The sequence below is a fragment of the Pleurodeles waltl genome, chromosome 5 (assembly GCF_031143425.1).
Source record: "Pleurodeles waltl isolate 20211129_DDA chromosome 5, aPleWal1.hap1.20221129, whole genome shotgun sequence".
NCBI classification, from domain to species: domain Eukaryota; kingdom Metazoa; phylum Chordata; class Amphibia; order Caudata; family Salamandridae; genus Pleurodeles; species Pleurodeles waltl.
In genome coordinates this window covers 1252822264-1252843583 of record NC_090444.1, presented here as the reverse complement: position 1 = coordinate 1252843583, position 21320 = coordinate 1252822264, and the positions used below count along the sequence as shown (strand labels likewise).

General features: G+C 43.5%; 1 protein-coding gene across 5 annotated transcripts in view; it reads right to left on the bottom strand.

Moving 5' to 3' along the window:
• ANKRD6 (ankyrin repeat domain 6) overlaps positions 1 to 21320 on the bottom strand; it is a 751904-nt gene that overhangs the window by 213011 nt on the left and 517573 nt on the right. Inside the window, exon 2 of one of the 5 annotated variants that reach the window (XM_069235493.1) lies at positions 16722 to 17054. The exons of the other annotated variants lie outside the window; for them this stretch is intronic. Coding sequence (XP_069091594.1) covers positions 16722 to 17015 — 294 coding nt within the window. The 5' untranslated portion in view covers positions 17016 to 17054. The remainder of the gene's footprint in view (positions 1 to 16721; positions 17055 to 21320) is intronic. 5 annotated transcript variants of the gene reach the window in all.

Here is a 21320-nt window from a genome sequence, read left to right as displayed (position 1 = left end):
CATCCCTGTTGTTCCCCTCACCCTTGGACATTTCATCAGCGAATAGCTGGTGCGAACGGATCGAGTATTTGGGAATTACAATGGGAACTGTCAGGTAGCTCCTACTCATGCACTACATCCCGATTTCTCAGCTGAGTTTATGCAGGGCAACTTGGAATACCATGGAATTTTTGCATCTACTTCAAATTACCAAAATCTAGGCTATCTGTAATTGTGTGTGCAAGCATATCGATGTGGCATTCCTGACATACTTGTAAAGGAGCACTGAGAGTATCAGTGTCACTAAAAAGGCAACTTTTTCCTCATTTTTTCCTTTCTTTCCAACCTAACTAACTTGCAAAATGTCATGTGTAGCACAGTCTGTCTGCTATTTCTTATTGGTGTTCAGTACAGAACCCAGAGGAAAATATGATGAGTCTTAAAAATAGGAAGGTTAAAGCAAGCAAAATGTAATCAAAGCATTAAAAAGTATGAAACGAAAGGGCAAAACGTACAATTGAGAATTCATTTTCCCACGCTACTTGTGCTGCTATTTGTAAAACACAAAGTTGTCATTGTAATCTTAGGTGTAAGTGGGGGTGGGACATTCCACTTGTGATATTTCCGATGATTTCTTCTGCATACACTTAAAGAGGCTTTCACAGGCGCGTTTTTATTCTACTGCTATTTCCAGCATTGACTGCTAATTCTGTTGGAGAGCCTCTCTAAAATCACCTGTTCCCCCTTCAAGGCGGTGTCCCGCCTTATGTTGAGGCTCGGTATGGAAGTCATTGATATCCCTGCATTCTCGGTCATCCTCTTTGGGTCCTTAGTTAGATATTAAAATAATAACAAACACACTTTCAATGGCAAAGTATAACAAGGTATACGTTTATTAAAATGTGTCGCCAGTGCAATTGCCATGCAAATTATTACGATAAAATTCAAAGCATGCATAGTGAATTGCATCGTAAAAATGATCTGATAAGGTGCACTATTCAGAATTTAATTTACTTTTCACACAACTACTTTAGCACTTTAAAACCTAGTTGACATGGGTCATAAACAAGAATTTAAACTTTGTGAACCGAAATCCTGCAAGCAAAAGCCTATTTGTTTTTCCCAGATGCCATCCACTTCCAGACCGCTATCATTTTTAATTCTGTTAACATCCCAAATTTCAACTCAAGAGATCACGTCAAAATGTAATGATGTAAAAAAACGCATTAATAAAACTTTTCCTCAAGAAATACGTTAAAGTAGTTGCATATGATACTTAATTTTTTTTTTCTGTTTTAAGTTTAACATTGTTTGTTAAAAAGAGAATAATACAAGATGTTTACCATCTATAAAAGGTCCTAATTTACAGAAGTCTGCTACCGTGCCATCAAACTGTGGCTTTCTTTTCTGTAGCATTTAGTACTTGTTTTCTCTTCTCTATCAATGTGACCATCACAGTGCTGCAAGTTTGGACAGCAAACCAAGTGGCCTTTGCAGCATCCGAAATGGACCGCATACCACCTGGCTTACCTAATCAGCATTCAGAGCCAAAAAATTACTTGTAAGTCCTTGCAGCTCAACCAGCAAAGATACAGACAATATCACGGGAGCCCCAAGTACTCTAGATGCATTCCGCAACACACATTTTCTAGACAATCCAGTTTGGTCTCCATCAGCTCAACTTAGATTTATTTAAAGGACACCAAGTCCTGTACTTCAGCAATTGAGTACTTGATTGGATGTGTTACCACTTGAAGTCTATTCGCTGATTTCTTTGGTTCCTTCTCAATATAATTGCCACTTTGTCAGCCCTTCACAGCTGTCAACATCTTCTCAATATGCCTTCCTTTTCAGCCAGATAGCTTCTTAACACTCTGATACTTTTCAAGAGAGCTCACGTCCGAGCTGTGAAACATGTGGTCTGCAACAATTTCTCCCTTGCTCTTCCCCAATGTACCTCTTGACTGAGGGAAGTCCTCTTCACAAAACTTCCTGGGTGCCATATTGCCCTGAAGCACTACAGCTGAACCACAGTTATAAGGGTTCAAAACAGGGCCTAGAATCAGTGAGCATATGCCATTCAGTGTGCATAATATTCTCAATCAGTCACTCGCCTTCACGGAGCCCGGCGGGAGTCAGGAGCATCACATGACTTGCAGGGTGTTGTGGTCTCAATCGATTGATGAGTTCAGAATGCTATCTCCTCCAAAGACTGTCAATCCCTGTCTGCTGCCCCCAACACCATCTTTTCAACTGTTCTGCACTAGTCAAGCTCTGGCCTCGGCTCCAATTTCCTCTGACTTCAACTGGTCCCCGTGCACATGGTTTTATGAGGTCTACATCAGGGCAAAGGTTCCAACTTGTCGTATTATATATGTGGAGACTTAGTGGTGCTGACGTCAATAAATGTTTAGTCTACACAATTGTAGATGACATTTCCCGTGACCCTAAGCCTTCATTAGTGCTCCAATTTACTGTTTGCTGTGGCCTGACATTTGCTCCTAAAGCTTGATCCTGTGTTTTTTTCTTCTTATTTGGCACCTAACTAACAATTTTCCTGTGCTACTGGTTAACTGAGCATTTAAAAAGATGTATGATACTTGTGTAGATGTTTTTAAAAGAAGGGTATCAAAATACTTCAGAACTGAAGAGAGCCAAGTTCACCTTGAAGACCATGAAGTACCGTAATATTTTATATGCACTCCTTCAGAACTGCCTAAAAAGCCTGTCTTTTTTGTGAATTTCATTTGAGAATTGTGATGGATGCATCTGTTATAGAACAGGGTTTACCGCTAAGGCAAGGTTCGTATCCATATGTATAAGTTGTTCAAACTTTTAGATATGATTCATTGATGCAAAGCCTTTATTACTGTTCGGGTGAGTGCTTTCAGGAAATGCATTGGCATGTGAGCTCAGCATTGATTACTGACATTGGTTCCAGTATAAAAACATATACAACTTAAGGTTATTTATAATGCTCCCTGATTATCCCCTGATTATATGTAAACACATATATGAGCATGAAAGCAAGACTGCACCCAGAGCGATACATTTGGTCAGAAATGTCTTCACAAATTGTTTTCCTTGGCCTAAGCTCATCAGTGCAACCATTTCCTCCGCCCTTTCTTTTCACTTGCCGTGGAATGCACTTGTACAATAAAAATGGGAAAGAGATAAAACGTTTGAGTGGAATAAATACGTTTTGTGACCCAGTTACACATACTCCATAGGCGCAGGAGCCAAAGTTGCCATCAGGGCACATATGCCCTCATGCACCAGCAGGGGTACAGGGCTTTTAGAGATGGTACCCCAAAATGGTGAATGGTGGCAACTGGCTGGGTGTAGGTGTTCATGGTCTTCAAAACCAGCATTCATTTTAGTGCTTTAAGTCCCCACGCACCCCCCCACCCCGCCCCAACCCGCCCGAGCCTTTTGTAGTACTGGACTAGTCGGTAGTGCCCATCTTTGAAAGCTCTGCTGGAGCTTCAAGAAGAAAATACAAGACCGGAAACTCTGCATTGACAGTGGGGTTTTAGCCTGGAAGTTCGATGTAGGTAACAGGAGCTACACAATCTTTGGTGAAATAAAACCAAAGATACTGGAAGCTTAGGAAGCGCTGAAGGTATCTCTCTGGCTGTTAGATTCACATGCCCAAATTTCAAAAAGTAATCTGACCTAAGAATGATAGACAACAGGGAGGCAACTCTCCCACTTCGGGTCCGAGGGTAGCTATAAGGTGCTGGGGTATTCCCCTTCTATCTGCTTGTGATCAATGATTCAAATGAGTCTGACATGGCTGCAGAGGAACCCACCTTCCTTGAGAGGTAGACTCAGGGGGCAATCAAAAAGATACGAGGGCCTGAGAACACAGGTGGCTGCTACTAACAGCGACTCTTTGGAACAGTAGTCCTGACTATGCACCACCTCTTCGTGGTGCACAGTCAATGAGCTTTCTGACAGCCTATCCGTCTCTATGCCTCCATCGATAATAATAAATGGGCACAGAGGCAAAGCGTTTTTCTCATTTGCATTGAACCATGCCTCCATACAAATAAGAGAATGCAATTTTAAGGGATCGCCAGAGCTATGTGTGTGCCAGCACTATTTGTATTACAGATTGGGCTGCACAAGCATCCTTCTGTAGTAGGATACTGCCATTGGAGCACAGAAAACAGGGGTATTTGCTCCTTGAACCCCAGGAGCAGTGTATGTAATTCAGCCACAAAAGTCCATATCTACAACAGTTTTTGAGTAATGACACTTAACATGTACTGCCAAAGTCTTTGGCGTTACCTTAAGTAAGAGGGATTGTAACTCAAAAACGTTTCTACATAAAGACTTCTGTTTTTCTCCTGCGCACTTTCATGTTATTTTTTAAGTGAATAACTCTAGATATACCGCACAGAAAAAACGTGCAAAGAAAATGATGTCCTATGTCCAAGCAGCATATACTGGTGGTGTCACCAATGTGTGCTAGAAGCCATTCTGTCTGGTGTTTGTGCAACATCCAGAAGGAATTGTGCTGGGAGCAGATTTAACTGCCATCTAGCATTTAATCATGTTGATTCAGGCAGCTGGTATGACTAGGTATTGGGCACTATGAAGTGCTGGGCTGCATCTACATGCTCATGCTTTTTGGAGAGTGATGCCCTTGAGTGGATGTGATGCCGTCTTGTTATGGGGAGAGATATGAGAGTTTATCTTGTTATTCCTAAATTATATTTGCATCGGTTTGACATTTGTCCTGCGTGTAAGAAGATGTGTATGTGTGTGTGTGTGTGTCCATCTGTGTGCGCTTGTGCACACACTAAGGTTAGCATGACAGTAAATTATTAAAGCTGTAAGTAGAACTGAACTGTGGTGCAGCTATGAGCCCAACAGACAATAAAGCTATAAAGATGTGACCATCTACCTAAGGAGCTTCAGAGTCAGATGGCTGAAGGCCTGCCCCTCCAACTGCAACACTGAAACTAACAAAACTAACTGAGTGATGGAGACTGAAACCCAGTTCTTTCTACACTTGCAAGCCGATTGAGAGTGTTTGGGGTGTCCCCATATGGAGCAAATCTAGATTCCCTACCGAATTGACAGTGGGAAATCAAGCACAGTTCAGAGGTCTCCATCACCATGGCTGAGGTTTCCTCCCCAAGGTAGCTCTTTCTACTGTGATAGGTCCTACTTGCGTGGCAAAACCCCCTGGTGAAAATTCTAGAATGCCAGTGCACTGGAGTGGGGGGTCCATTGTCATGGACCATATGAGATCCCTGGGGTTTACCTGATGTGTGTTTACATGAATATGCGGTTGCTTTCATATCATCACAGAAACACATTTTTAAATGTACGATTTTAACATTTCAAATGCCCTTTGTAGGCATTATATATCCCAATCTGACTGTGCTTAGCACTTCCTGTGAAAGGTTAGTAGTCCGCAAAGGAGCGTTGCAGAGGAAACATCATCATTTTTCCTGGTACTTCAAATAAGTGGCTACTGAGAAGCTAGATTGACTCCTCCTCTTAACGCTGTCAGCATTGTGAAGTGACGCATTGACTGCGCTCACGCAGCCCACTGTGCTCGCTCGTCTGCCTCTCACTGCCCACTCACCGTCTGCCTGTTGATCCTGCTTGGGGTCTCGTTTTGACCCATGCAGCCCTTGGGCTATGGGAGCAGGCTGTTGTGGATCAAAACATCCCCACAGATCTTGCGGAGTTCCTGCGTATGGCAGACAAGTATTCGTGAGAAATGTGAGACTGTGCTAGCAGTTTGCACATAACAGGCATAGTGATTTGAGGCAAGCCTTCTGGCTCCTGGGTATGATCCCGGCCTCTGCTGCCTACAGTCAAGCAGCCTCATAAGGTTGTGGCGTCCGTCACAGCGCTTTGGAGGAGGAGGTGGTAAATGGACTTGTTGTAAAGAAGGTTTTATCTGCTCCATATTTTGTCGACTGTTACATGTAGCCAGAGCACAGTTGTGGGGTCTGTAAAGAAATGCCGCCCCAAAAGAAAAGAGGTGCTAAGCCCCAGACTTCTGTTAAGGGAATGAAAGCTGGGGGGTGATGTCTAATACAGTTGATACAAGAGATTCCATTGGGGTGGAGGTTGCTTCATTCTCAAAAGGGGGTCATGCAAGTCTCCTTGAACCAGAATGGACCCTGGGCACTGGAAAAATTCAATCCTAAGCAAAGTCTCTAGCACTTTATATTAAAGAATTTGTGGGGAAACAGTTCAAAACTAGAACGTTACAAGACTCTGCAAGTGCAGGCCCAGCGGCCTCCCTGGCAGGACATCCCTTGGAGATGCTGGATAGCCAGGAGAAGGAGGTCTTGGATATATTTAAAAATTCCAGAATGACTCACCCTCCTCTATCCTCCTTGCCTTGTTTGTTCTGGCCATCTGAACTAAGTTTAGCTGGCTCAGAGGAGGGTCCTGGAGCACTGAGAGTGGTAGGAGGTGTGGAAGGTCTAGGGAATGGGTAGGATTTGAGTCCTCTGGAAGAGAGATGGCCGCTAAGTTTGATCTGGAAGGTGTGTCCAGCAAAGGGTAGACCAAGGGATTTTGATACCACTTTTCTTAAAATACAATATTACTCATCGTAACAAGGCGCCTGCATTACTGATGAACATGACACAGGAACTACCGTGGTTAATGACGCATCGTTGACAGGTAGATGAGCTACGTGGGCGAGGGAATTGGCTGCTGTACCTCTCCTGTCACACATATGCTGTCTACGTCCCTACCTATGGGGGATGGCTAATGGTGGATTGGAGGGGACACAACCCCCGGGGCCATGTCGGAGAGAACTCAATGGGTGGGGCGTGCGGGACTGCAGGGTTTGGGGGTGAAGGGGTGCTTGAAATGGACTCCAAGTTGTTACCTGTTCTTGCAGTTGTGTTATTTCACATACTATTAATGCTGAATTTTTACCTTTAAACCCTTCTATGTAACGAAGTTGTTCATCGTGAAGGCATCTCAAGACAACTGTAAACCAGATATGTCAACTGCTTCCAGCAGACATCTATGTGTTATTAACTTTCCCTCACAACAATGTTAGTTGACACAATATGCATGTTTCATATGCTTGAACTGCAACTCCGAATACGGTAAAACAATAAAAAGATTCAAGCAAAGAAAATTATTGATGGACGCAAAGTTTTTAGATGTTGCTTGTGGACTGGCAACATCTTTAAAAATGGGGAGGGGGTATATTAGGTGGATGTCTCTCCTGCCAGCCTGAATGTTTTCTCGTGGAGAAGTGTGGCTCAATGGTTAGAGCAGCAGACCCTGATGCAGAAATCTGGCCCGGGACCACGGTTCAATTCCCGCCTCGGCAGGTCTGGGGCTCAATTTCCTCAGACCTGATAATTCTCGCATCTGTGCCTAATCTAATTCATGGGTCCCACTCTGGAACTCTGGGCAATAGCTTGCTTAATCTCCACAACGGCCCCAACAGCGCTGGGATGCCTGGCTTCCCCTTGGAGGTTGCCCAGGAGTGGGCACCTCACAGGGAAAAGCCAGGAGGGGTTCCACAGCGGTATGCGTACAGCGCCTTGAGACCCTAACGGGTGAGTAGTGCGCTATACAAGTACGAAGTTTACAGTTTACATGGTTTGGAAAATATAGTTGGAACAGATGTCCTTACTAATATATAGGAGGAAAATATGATTATATGTTTCCTGAGACTTGGCTGGCGGGAGAGCAATTACATCTAAGTGGATTTAAGCAGTCTGTCAAACAAACAATAAAAGGGGGGGATAAGGGGTTCAAAATTAAAGCTGATGATGCTGATCTAAAAAAAAACATATTAAAGAAGCAAGCATTACACAGACAAGCAGTGACTGGCTACTGGTCTGCCATTTTTTCCTGTATGATGTGTGCCATCCTCTCAACAGTCTAATCATAGCTAATTTCTAAGTAAATCATGGAGGGATTCAGGAGGAGTTTTGGCAAGAGGTCCTTAGAGACATGGTATCCCCGACAGCGATCCCAGTGCCCCTCCCATCTTTTTAATGGGGGATTTTAATCACTGCTTGTCACCAGTCCTGGAGGAACTTAGCTGAGGTGAAATGTTGGAAAGTTATTGAATACCTATTGTAATCTTCCCAAAATGTGACCAATCAAAGTATGTTCTAAAATTAAGCAAGTCCCTCTCCGAGTTAGGGTTTGTCTGCCTAAATTGCCAGTTCAGTGAGGATATACCTGCTGCCCAAACATTTGTGCACGGCAATCAGAGCTGCCCATCCCTGGTACTTTATGGCATGTAAAAGTTTTAAGGTGGTAAGAATCATGGGCAGCGACAAATGAGGTCTAAAAATGACTCTTTCATTTGTCCCACAGCAAAAGAATTTGGTCATCCCGATGGGAGGCGTCCTTCCCTAAAAGCTTGACTACTAGAATAGAGGATAGATATATTGTGCAACTGATGCAGTATCACGTGACCAAGAACCAAGTGCTTGGTGGGGAGCTGGACAATAATGGTTTGGGCTGGTACTCTGAGGCTATAACGGATGCAGTTGAATGCCTGACACAAATAATTAGAAAGTGTAATTTAGAGGCTAAGGAAGTTAAAACTTGTTGGTCAGCTACAAAGCCGTGGTTTGATATGGAACGCTTAGAGTTAGGAAAGAGGCTGAGGACAGCTAGACCAAAGAGGTGTCTCCCAGAGACCTCAAAGGAAAGTGAAAGGTATAATCTTATAAAGAAGGAGTATGCTGCTAGGATTAGAATAATTAAACCGGATTTTTATCATGCAAATTTGGATCTTATGATTCATACCATCCAGGCTAAATATATGATTATGAACTTTTGGAAGCTAGTCCAGATGGGGTGCAATAAATCCGATGAACCCCTAAGGTGTACTGTCCCGTAAAATGCTTGGGTGGTCCATCTAAGAAAGTATACCAGGCCAGAGAGGCCACAGTGAGAGGAAGGTGGCCTAATCTGGGAGAGGAGCTATTTTTATTATTTCCTAAGCAATCTTCAGCTAAAATTATATCTTCTCTTAACTTAGCCAAGGAAGCTGAACCGGAGAACCTACCCGCTATCACTGTAAAATCTAACCCTAAATTGTGGGCTACTTTTTTCTCCAAAGCCTTTGTTTCTATTACAAAGACAGGAATCTTTCCGCCCAGTTGGAAGGGTGCAATAATCAAGCCTATACATAAAAAAGGAGCCGGATGTTTCAAGCAATTTTCAATTAATAAATTTTCTGGCTGTAGGAGCTAAACTGTACTCCAAGGTAACATCAATGTCACTAAAGATTTGGATTGAGTGCAACCATATCACACCAATGGAACAAGGAGGTTTTAAACAAGGGCACTCTTCACTTTACAAATACTTCTCTCTGTAGGCTCTTGGGCAGAAGGCAGTGGAAACTACAGTGAATCTCTTTTGTTGCTTTGTAGATTTTAGCTCCACGTTGGACCTAGTGGAATGTAGTATTCTGTGGGATAACTTCCGACAATTGTCAATTCCCAGTAGCTTACTCTCAGTACTCCAGAGATTGCACTGTCAGAACTGGGGGCAAGTAGAATTCGACCTATCTGGGGCACTGTCGAAAAGAATTCCACTGAGGAACGGACTAAGGCATGGTTGTGTTTTGGCCCGATGTTATTTTCAGTATACCTGTCAGATCTTCCCAGAGTCATCGTTAATACCAACTAATTCTCGCAGAAAATGGGGGGTACACATATATTGTGTTTCCTTTATGCAGATGACCTAGCCATCTTAGATTTGACTCAGGTAGGCCCCCAGAGGACACTAGAAAGGTACTGCATAGGTAATGAACTAAAGTTTAAACTAGAGAAAACAAAAATAATGACCTTTGGGAAAAACATAAAACCGTATAAGTGGCTATTGGGTGATAAGATGGTGGAGGTGGTAACCTCTTATATATATCTAGGAATATGGTTAATAAAAACATTAAAAAGGGCCATACACAAAGAAACTGTGAAGACCTGTGCAGCATCCCCTATTGGAGGATTAGTAAGATTTAAAAATATGTTTGGAGGTCCTTCTCTGTCTCTAGTTTTATCTGGTTATAATACTATGGTGACTGCTCAATGTTTATATAGGGATGCACTGTTGACCCTAAGTACAGAGGAAAATTTTAAAAAGTGTGAAGGTAAATGCCTCAAAAAGCTGCTAGGGTTACCCAAACGTACAATATGCCGGATGATAAGACTGGAAGGGGACGTGAAGTCTTGGAACTTATAAAGCAACCTTGCACTTTTGGGATCAACTTTGGACCTCAGAAACCCAAAAGGTTTCAGTCCTCATTGCTAGTGAACTTGCAATGAGTGAATTAAGATGGGCGGCGCAGGTCAGAAATAGATTAGTAAAAATCGCTGCAATACTGAAGGTGGGGAAATTCAATGTCATGGGGGCTTCCCACTTGTCGAAAGGGGAGTTGAAAGCGGCTTGTAGGAAAGAATACAGGGTGGAGTACCTAGGCTACCCTCAGCCACCTATTTGCTGTAGTGGTGGGATAACCCCCGGATGTACCCCTATTTATTCCCATTTCCAAATCCACAACTGTGGATGTTGTTACTAAAATTTCAGGTAGCCCTGAACCTTAGATTCTTAAAGTACGAAGAGTTTAATGCACTTTACGATCTGGATACTATTTGTTCCTGTGGCATGCGGTCTGCAAATGATAGTATACACTTTTTACTTGATCACATTTTTATACAATTAGATTTAAGGTTTTTAAACCGCTTTTCTTAAAATACAGTATTACTCATCATAATAAGCCACTTGCATTACTGACGAACATGGAGTTTTCATATGTTGCTTTTGCACGAGCAACATTTTTTTTAAAAAGGCTTGAGCTATAAGTGTTTTAGAATCATGTATCTTATAAACTGCCATTCTGGGCTTTTGTGGAAGGCGTCTCTGATATAGTAAATATGATTTTTGGTGTGCACCCTGATGTCCACTTTGGGTGTATTGTGCGGTCCAGAGGGTAGGATGTGCTAAAAACTGTGTCCTTAGTCCTAACTAGGGGGAGGGTGGGTATGGGCTACTTTTTATTTCTATTTTAACCTAGTGGCTACTACTGAGAAGAATCAAACATTTTCAAACAGGAGGCTCTCCAATGAGGAAGAGTGCTAGGGGCAGTTTAGCTCGTAAAGCAAGAGGTGATTTGCAGATTCTGCCCGGCCAAGAACAGAAGCCGAGGGACTGGTGGAGTATCAGTTTTGTTGTAGCGAGTAGATTGATCTGCCTGGGAACTTGAACATCAGTCAGCTGTCTGCAGTCATCAAAAAGAGGACTGACCCGATCAAAGAGCCATCATCAGAGTCTACCTTCCAACTCGGGAGGGACAGTGAAAAAATTATTTTCAGGCTGCTTAGGTGTGACTTGGTCATGGTTTCAGTGTACTTATCTGTGACATTTTACTGCCTAAAGTGTGACATTTTGAGTGACACTTTCTTACCAGTAAAACCAAGCAATGAAGTCCCTATAAAGAGCTATTTATCAGATATTACCACATTTTGTGCAATGAAGCACTGTCCTGACAATGTGGCCCATTCTAATGCCAATAACACCCATTAGCCCAACCCAGTCCATCCTAACTCCATTGACATTGCCAGAAACAGCCAACCCGACCCAGTGTGTTCAAATCCAGGGGCTCTACCCCTGCTCAAAGCACTCTACCCCTGTTTATATCCATCAGAGCCAGCCCAGCCAGATCAAAGTTATTCTAGCCCCATTCACATCCACCAGAACCACTGTAGCCCTGCCCAGTCCATTCGAGCCACATTAGCACCCATCAGAATCAGCCTGGTTGTGCTTAGTTCCCTCCAGAAGCAACGCCCCCATACTGAATCCGCAAGCCCTGCCCAGTGTGTTAAAACACCAGCTCAAACCATTCTAGCCCAATGTAGATTGACCAGAAACACGGGGTGCCATATGGCTCTGACCGGCATTTTAATCTCCTGGCTGGCATAAAAATCCAGAAAATCGCCTATAGCTCATATTGTTCCTATCAGTGCAGACTTAAAAACACGAAACATATAAAGAAACGTCTTTAAGAATGTATTCTAGAGCTGGCTAAATGATTCGTGGCTGATTCTTAAAAATAAATAAAGACAGAAAAGCAGCATTACAAATATATTCAGTGGTTTTTATATGAGGTCCCGTTTATCAGGTCTGGGTCTTTGCTGAAACTTAAAACATGAACGAATCCTCTGTAAAAGGTCTGACGCTATTAGCCTATCCGAGTCTACCTTAACCCCATTCACATCTCCGTCGAACTCACCTGTGCCAAGAGTCACAAGTGCTGCTTCAGTGACTCACGGCCATACTGAGCCCAAGGGTCTTCATCGGGAAAGTGGGCGGGGCTGAGGGTACCCAGGCCGTGCTCTGCGGTTGTAAATCTAGTAGCGAGAGGCCAGGACTGAGGCTGCTTGCCTTGCTTCAGGCCGTACGGCGATCCATTGCTGCTGCTGCTGTTACACGCTCTGAGCTCTCAGTTTTGTCGTCACACGGCCAGCCTGGACTTTAAAGGACCCTGCTGGCATCCCTGCACAGTCATGTGTGTCACGGTGGCCGGAGGGGGGCAGGTGATGATGCTGTATTGTTCAGCAACTGAACAACATCCCATCAAATTACGTCCAGCGGCCTGCAAACCATGAGATGATAGCCATGTTTATGGTGCACAGCGTTGATGAAATTCACATGGGTTGGACAACTGCCGTGGGAGGAGGGGCAGGCTCGAGGAATAATTGTGTAACAGAAACTTCGCCAGGCCCAGGCCGTAACCATAGTCCTTCTCAAGATCTGGGCCAGCTATTCTTGCCTGGGGCTGCAGAGCACAGCAAGCACTGCTGGCTGAATAAGGTATTATGTCCCAGAGCTGCCTGCAGTGCCTCGTCGCGCTGCTAAGAGCTACCAATTATGCATGAGCGACCAATTTAGTGCAGTGATGCGGACACCAGCACTAAAATGTGTTTTTTTTAATTCACCGAGAAAGCATATTTTTTTCCAAACTGAGCAATCTGGTTTAAGAAAAAGCAATCCAGAGAATGCTTTCTCTCAAAGAGTGTGTGGTTGCCAAATATATATTGTGGGCTTACCAGGAGCATACAGGGGCCTGCAGCACACCCACTACTTACAACTGGTTGGCCCTATGGCACTCTCATTTGCCTGATTCTTATGCCTTGTCCGGCTAGGTCTGTCCCTCCATGGAGCATTGTTAATTTACTTGTGTCATTCCACTGCTCTCTATTAGGGAACTACTTCTGTTTTGTTTTAAATAATCCACAAGAATGCATGTGTTTTTCAGCTGTCCCCCTAAAGTCTTCTCTTCCCCCCCCCTCCAACCCGTCCATGATGCCCTCACCCATGTGTGCTTCTCCCCTAGCTCCATGTTGCTGTCTCCCACCCGTCTGCATTTCTCTCCCTGTGCTCCATGTTGCTCTCTCTCACCTGTTTGCTTTTCACCACCCCATCCAGGCCCTCCATGTTGCCTCCTCACATCTACTCCCTTTGAGTTGCTTCCCCTATACATGCCCCTATAGTTCTTGCCCCAATCCCCCGTGTTGCTTCCACCCCTCAAGAAGCTTTCCATCCACCTGCTTTACTAAATAAAAAATCGAAAAAAGCTTTTGTCCATTTTTTCTTTTTATATACCGAACCACTTCTCAATTTGTCGTATGTGCCTTGTTACCAGAGTTATTCGAAATTAACAGTACACAATTTATGATGTTTTGAATGTATATTAGTTGTCTACTCTGCAATTGTTTCACAATTGGTGAACCCAAGTATTTCTCCCTCAATATCTTTTGCAGGCCTTTTCCTTGGATACCGACTGTTCACTGTTCTTAGTGTTTAGGCCAGTTTTAATGTGTATACAGTCAGGGTTTGTTTTCTCTGTTACCTCACTGTGTATGGCTTATTCTGGCTCAAGGGTTTTAATGGTATAATGGGTCACCATTCTGGCCCATGATGCACAAGCACAGGGTTTGTTGGAGGCACATGAAGTTAACAACACAGAAAGAATACAAAAGATGGTAACAATAAAGATACCAACTCCTTCTGTTGCAGGATTCAGTGGCTGCCATGTCGAGTGCTGACTGGTGGCGCAGGGGACTCACGCATTTCACGCCAATCCCACTGAGAGATCTGGAAGTGGTGAACCTCTTCTGAGAGTGTTACAGGTGCAATGTGACCAACAGTGGCCTAATGTCCCACAGGGCCATGGTATCCCAAGAAAACAGTAACACACATTTTGTGGCCTTAACATGCATGGGGGTGATACCCAGCATGCTGTGGGTGCAAATCTCATCATTTTCTGAAAGACCGGTAAACACTTCCCACAGCATTTTGTCAAAGTGCTGTGTTGTGTTAAATCTTCCTGGTCTAATCTCATAAACAATACAGAATGCCCAGATGCAGAATGATAAATATTCAAGTCATTTTACAAGTCTTGCTAAGGATCTTTGTTCAAAGTCTCAGCAGGTCGCATTGTTTTATTGCATTAAGTTCAGGGCATCGATGAATTGTGTTAATAACTTGCATGTTCTCGGATGTCTCTCATGATACCCTCCATTCTGAACAAGGTCTATTTAAGTCAGAGTAATTTCTTGTGAGAGGCTTGAACAGTTCTTGCTGTCATCTGCCTACAATGAAGTACTGAATGTAAAATGCTATTTGAAAAGAAAACGTGTAGGGTTCCACAGTCAAAGTAAATGGGTTTGAGACTGTTTTGACTAACTGTTCCTTAAATGAAATAATTCAAATAGACATGCAGGATATTAATTTATTGTCACACTCATCTGGAATACCAGAACCCATATTTGATACGGCAAATGTAATTAGTTTTAAAAATATATGCAAAGTGGAAACAGTACCCGTACCAGATATGAAGTTAAATATTGCTGAAGTGAATAAAATGTTGTAAGTAAACACTTAAAACCACACATAAACTGGTATATGCGCGGACATGTGCAAAAAGGAACCAAGTCAATCACATTTTTAGATAAATGAATGAAACCCATAAATACTTAATGGCAAGTGGCTGGTATTAATGGACAATAAACAAAGTCCCAGTTGTGTCTTGAGCAAGAGAGAAACTACTATTTTTAAAAAATAGAGAGGTACAAAAAGAGGTGGCAAAGAGGCCATTTTTATATAAAACTTGCATGGAAGCGTATCAGCACAGAAGCCTGTAGTGACAAATACTGTCTATTTCATGAATGTCTATGTTTTGGTTTTACCATGCAACACTGAGAACAACATTCTTCAGGAAAAAAGTTAAGGCCAATTTCAAGAGAGAGTATACTAACACACTAAGACACAATTGGGATGTCATTATTTTTTTTTAAATGTCAGTTTCCCCCTTCACCTAAACTCCCTGCCTGGTCACTGTTACCTTCCTACCCTAACGTTTATTCTGCATTAATTTGATGAATGTATTTGATCACTAATTTTTAACAGATTTTTAACCTACCTCTATGTCCCTAAATAAATAGGGTTTTGACCAGTCGTGGCTCGCTGCACGGTGAAGGGGCTGGGGGGGAAGGGGGAGGAACGGGTTAATTATTTTCTGAATCCTCTGTAGCATGTGGATGCTTACATGTATGAAGCCTAGCATGAATGCATGATTCGGGCCATGAGTAGACCATTGCAAATGTACTCCCAAATTGAGCCTCAGAGCAGCTGCCAAGGCAAAAATGAGATCAAATTATCTTTCTACATTAAGGAAGGCCTAAAATTACATATTCCAGCAGTTTATGTCAGACATCGAAAATCATACAAACAATAATTCACGTGGATCAAGGTCACAAGAACCAACTCTAATAAAACACGTTTGCATAAACGAGGTAACAAAGAAATACATTTCACTCAACATAAAGTCTTTCAGAAATCTTAAGTTATTATTAGGGTAAGACGCAGGCAGGAGACAATTATGTCATTTTGTACATGTCTGTTTGGTATGTTAACTTTTCGATCATGACGAAGGTAAACGTTGCAGGGCCCCAGGTTTTTTCGATCTGAGTTAAAAATGTCCCCTAATTACAGCAACCACCACCATAGGTAAATCAAAATGAAAAAAAACACCAGAATGAAGGCCTGGAAGCAGGAAAGTGCAAATGCAAGAGAAAGCACCATACGCCAAATTGCAAACGCAGCCAAGCGGCACATTCACTTGGATGAGACCAGTGTATGATGTGACTGGTTTTTCGATGAGGCAGGTGTCAGCCTTGGCATGCTAGAATGCAACAAATGAGGTGCAAGATTGTTAATGTTCCGCTAAAAGGCAATACATAGTTATAAAATGTGTCAGCATAAGCATGGTCGGTGCTAGCCAAGAGGGTGTGTGCCTTCTGACAACTTAGTGTTTAAATGAGCAACATATTGGGGTTTAAAGGAAAGCCATAACATGATCGAAATGCATCGTGCATAATAATAGTGTCAAATAGGTCTATCTAATTCCTAAAATGAAGATTGTAGCAGAGATACAGAACAAATACAGGCCACCTTAATGAGTTACAAAGTTTTTTAACTGGCGTGGGAAATAGACCTTTTTGGGGGATGGTGTTTCAAAGCATAGATTGAGCTTATTAAAGTATTTGAAAAGACCCTGTTCAGTTACAGTGAAAATGTGGTAACAGTGTAGAGCGAAGATGTCCCAGCCATGCGCACATGCAGATTTCAAAGCCCCTCATGCCATGTTCAAAAGAATTGATCAGACACTCATCATGCAGACTGTTGACAGGGATGCACAAGAGAGATTTTCTAACCTCCTTCACTCTCTCTGATCTTCTATGGTCTGTCCTATCCCTTCGCCAAAAGTTTCTCTTATCCTTTGCTTCCTTGACTGTTTTCTCTGCGGTGACTGTCTCCTTGACTGCTGCCGAGGTGTGTGCGGTGTGAATGCTCATTGACCAATCCGAGATCGCACCTGAGTTCCGGTAAAAGGTTGCAGGTTTGGCTGGCAGAAGGCACGGGTTAGATCCAGTAGTGGAAAGCTCTAGTGAAGGTGTTGCGCCATGTTGAAATTCATAATAATCCCACTCTAGGCCACTGGAGGTCATTCTTCAATTTAGCCTCTTACACGCTTTAATTAACACAATCTGCAGAACATGAAGTTAGTTGTATGTTTACCTCGACTCAGTTTATTTTCTTTATTTAACAGTGTACCCCAAGATGGAGGAAGACACCCTTAATTATTATGGGGCTGTATCATAGCTAGCACACCCCCATACGTGCATTGGTCACCACCATCATCACCCCCACACCTGCAGCCAGGATACGGCTCTACAACATGGGATCACGAGATCCTATTTTTTCTACATTTTATTTACACAGTTCCTTCCAGTTGAATATAACAGCTGTTCTGCTGTGGTACAGGCAGAGCACAGACTAGAGGAAACTTTTGAATTATTAGACCGTTAACAAAAGTATAGCGCTGCGAAGGTTCTCTAAATCCTAAACAAACATTAAACAGACCGGCGGGCGTTTCACAGTGTTGTGCATTTACAAGGCCCTCGAATTCTCACTTTCATTGCACTATAAATTAAAAATGTTTTATCATTCAGTTTGTCATCGCTTAAGCAATCCAGTTAGGCAGCATACTTAGTTCTTCAAGTCTTTACTTATATCAGAGGGCACATAATTAAAAGAGTGACACTGAAAGTTTATAGAAAATTTCAACAAAGTAATGTTCACAGCCAATCACAATTCAGGATTGCAAAACACCATTATTTTTTATACCAAGTATTCACACATGTATTGCAAGAAATCAAATTCGTCTAACGTTGAAGTGTTGTTAGTACCTACATGTTTCATGAATCATGCTAAAAAATGCTAATATTTATTAATTCAATTAAAAAATACCTGGAAAAACCAGCAGTATTTTATAAAATTTTCTTCCTAAAAGTACATAATTATGCATCAAGATTTATGGCAAGGCATATTTAAAAAATCAAATGCAGACTCTGTTTGCATTCGGTACTCTGCAGCAAGATTTCACATTTATCCCTTCTGATAGATTTGGTAATTCTTTAAAATCCTCAAAATGCAGCAGTTTAGAATCCTGAATATGATATCTTTAAACTGAAAGATAATTGGAAATTGGGCAAGCAGCTCTGTTATGTGGTAGTGCATTTTCTTTGATATGGCGCTGCCAACATAGATTATTATTTTTACAAGGATTTTATTTTTTAACAAGAAAACAAACAAAACATTTAATCAGTGTAAGCAACCTGAAACTCTAGGCATCTACAATTGAGTGGGAAAATGAATAACAGTAAAATGATTTGAAACTGGGGGAGATGGTTAGGATCACAGTGAATCTTTGAGAGAACAAGGGGCAGGACGTGGCCACCCGCCAGAAATGGCAGTCATTCTTTTCTGAGTTCCTGAGGGGCACCCGAGAATCCGCATTGATCTGCACAACAATTGCTGGACATATACCCCCGCCCCCAATACTTCATAATGAAGTGCTGCAGCTCACCCCCTTGATTAATCCGTCAAAGGCCTGGCCCACGCTGCAGACATAACCTGAACTTGTTGGAGAGGCTCACAGCGGCCTACATACTGAAGATGGCGTGAGCGACCTGGGAGTCCCTGCGCCCAGCCGGAAGTGTGTGCTGGGGCCTAAAGGTGTGGAGAGGAGCCTCCCTACGCTGGTAGCTGCCCGCACAGTGACTCATGGGCCTGCTTTGGTGGTGAGAGGTGGGGGCCTCATTCGAGGGCCTGTGGTCGCTGCCGGCCTTGGCAAGTGCGGCTATGGCGTCTGAAGCATGCTGCGACACCGGCCCACTGGAAGCAATATTCCAGGTGAGGTGCACTAGCTGTGGGGACGAGTGGGTGACCAGGACGGGAGGCCCAATTTACAGCGTCAATGCGCTGGGGGGAGGTGTGACGATCCCTACCCCCACTCCCTGCTCACAATAAAGGCCTGATGTGGAAAGGGAAGCTTTCAGTGCCCAAAGTCCTCCCTGAACAGATCGTAAACTACATTGCAAGTGCAGCACAAGAGCGACCCTACAGCCTGTAGTGGAGTTGTGGGGACAGGCTGTCAACTGTAGCCACTAATGGGTAAACTGTGAACGCTGTGGTCAACTGGAGCTATCAACAGCATACTTCCACTGAATCATACATGGACTGGCTACTACAGAAACACATATACGACTAGATACTGCTTCACTAAGAACTGTGGCTGGACGATACCCCCTCTCCCTTACTCAACAATGCTCCATCTGTGCCCGAACCTGTCCGTTGTGATTGGGACTGTGGGAAAGTGTCTTGCCTGTCCTACACACGGCATTCTTGAGCTGCTATAAGTGACACTGGACTGCTCACCTGCACACTCCTGTGATTAGGGTGGATTGCCCTAACAATTGAGTTCTTAGACTAGTGAGTAGATCACATTTTTACAGACACCTCTGGTAGCGCCACATCATCCCTGAAACCACTGTCATGGGGCACACTAAATCTATTAAACCAACACCTCAACATGACTGGGGTCACTCCCAGCATAGCCACTCGGATGAGTGCTCCACTCATACTTTTGTGGACTGTGTCTCACATGCACACCCCGGCGCCCTCACCAGATAAATTAGATGTAATTCTCTAAGAAATTAGAGACTCTAGCGCTGCAACTGAACATCGCATTGACGCTCTGTCTGCTGATTATGTGATCTTGCGTGACGACCACTGCAAACTTTCAGAGAAATTGTCAGCAGCAGAGACCACACTGTCTGTGTTGCCGCGGTGCAGACCTCCCATTCCACCTCCATCTCTGAACTCTAAAAGCAGCTTACCCTTCTCCCTGACAGGGATAAGGATGCAGAGAGATGCGCACATCGCAATAGTGTGTGCATTTTAGTTGTGCCGGAGAAAGTAGAAGGCTCCAACCCAACACAATTAATTGGACACCGGCTTCAGACATCAGTAGCCCCACAGAGACTCTCCACGCTGCTCGCTGTGGAACACACACATCGTGCACTGACTTGACGCCTTCCCCGGCACACTGCTGCGCCCCATGATTGAGCATATTCTCAATTTCAGAGACCGAGATACTCTCCTTCAGAATGCCAGAGAAAATGTCCCCATAACAATGGACAATGCAACAGTATCTATGTTCCCGGATTATACCCAGGTGGTACAGAGAAAACAAGCCTCATTTAAGGCAGTCAAAAAACAGTTGCGTGCAGAAGGCTTCAACTACTCCCCAATGTACCTGGCGCGATTGAAGGTGCCCCAAGTGCTGCATGGGACTGGCTAGAACAAAATTGTCCCAACATGAAACAACCTTCTCCTGACCGTCCCCCAAGGAAGCAACAAATGTCTTCTTGCCGGCCTGGACATGGACTTCTGTGTGGGTCAGCCTCAGCAGCGATGCCGTCTCCCCTGCAGGCCCTAAAGGGCAGAAGAGCCATCCTAGTGACAATGTTCTCGCTGAGTTCACAGCACCATGGTCCATCTTCCAAATCCTCGGTGGGTACCAGCTCCGCCTCCAACACAAGCATAGTGCTGTTTCCCACTGTAACACTTCAAGTTGCTAATTTATTAATTTGAAATATACCATGGGTACGGGCTGTACTGCTGATACTGATGAATATACTGGATTTACCATGTCTAAAGGTTGGGGGTGTTTGACCGGAATTAACAGTTTGCAAATTCTATCACTAGCTTTCCCACTGAGATTCTCGGGGGCACGTACAGAAGGGAGTTTTGAGATACACCCCACTCCTAACAGTGGATTGTCCCCCGCTCCCTTTTGAGTAATTGCCAAATGTCTTATTTTTGTGTTAGAGAATGTTTTCTCCATTGTTTCTTGGTCGGACTTGAGGTTCCCTCAGACCCGGTATTTTATCTTCAGAGTTGTTCTTGTTATTCTGACTGCCATGCATTTAAGCTCATCGAGGGGATTCATGCCGATCTGACTGTAATAATGTACTTCCATGTCAACCACACTATAAAATAATCACTTGGAATGTAAGGGGGCTGGGATCAATACACAAAAGGAATAGGATTCTGGCACAACTACATCGCCGAAAGTTGAATATAGTCTGCTTACAAAAAACTCACCTCACTGCCCCTGAAGTCACAAAACTACGTACCAAATGGAGGGGTCAGATATTTGCCACTACATATTCTGGGTTCGCCAGCGGGGCAGCTGTGTGGTTGCGTGCAGGGATTCCCTGTGAGGCTCTGGACACTAAGACTGATGTGCAGGGGTGATATGTCTTTATCCAGGGGTCCTTGGATAGCGAAATGTTAGCGTTTAAGCACAGAATGCTGATCAAGACCTTTGTCTCTAAAGTATATCCTCCATTCTTGTGGAATGGTCACATCTTCCATGGTTAATAAGAGGAGACTTTCATGCAGTC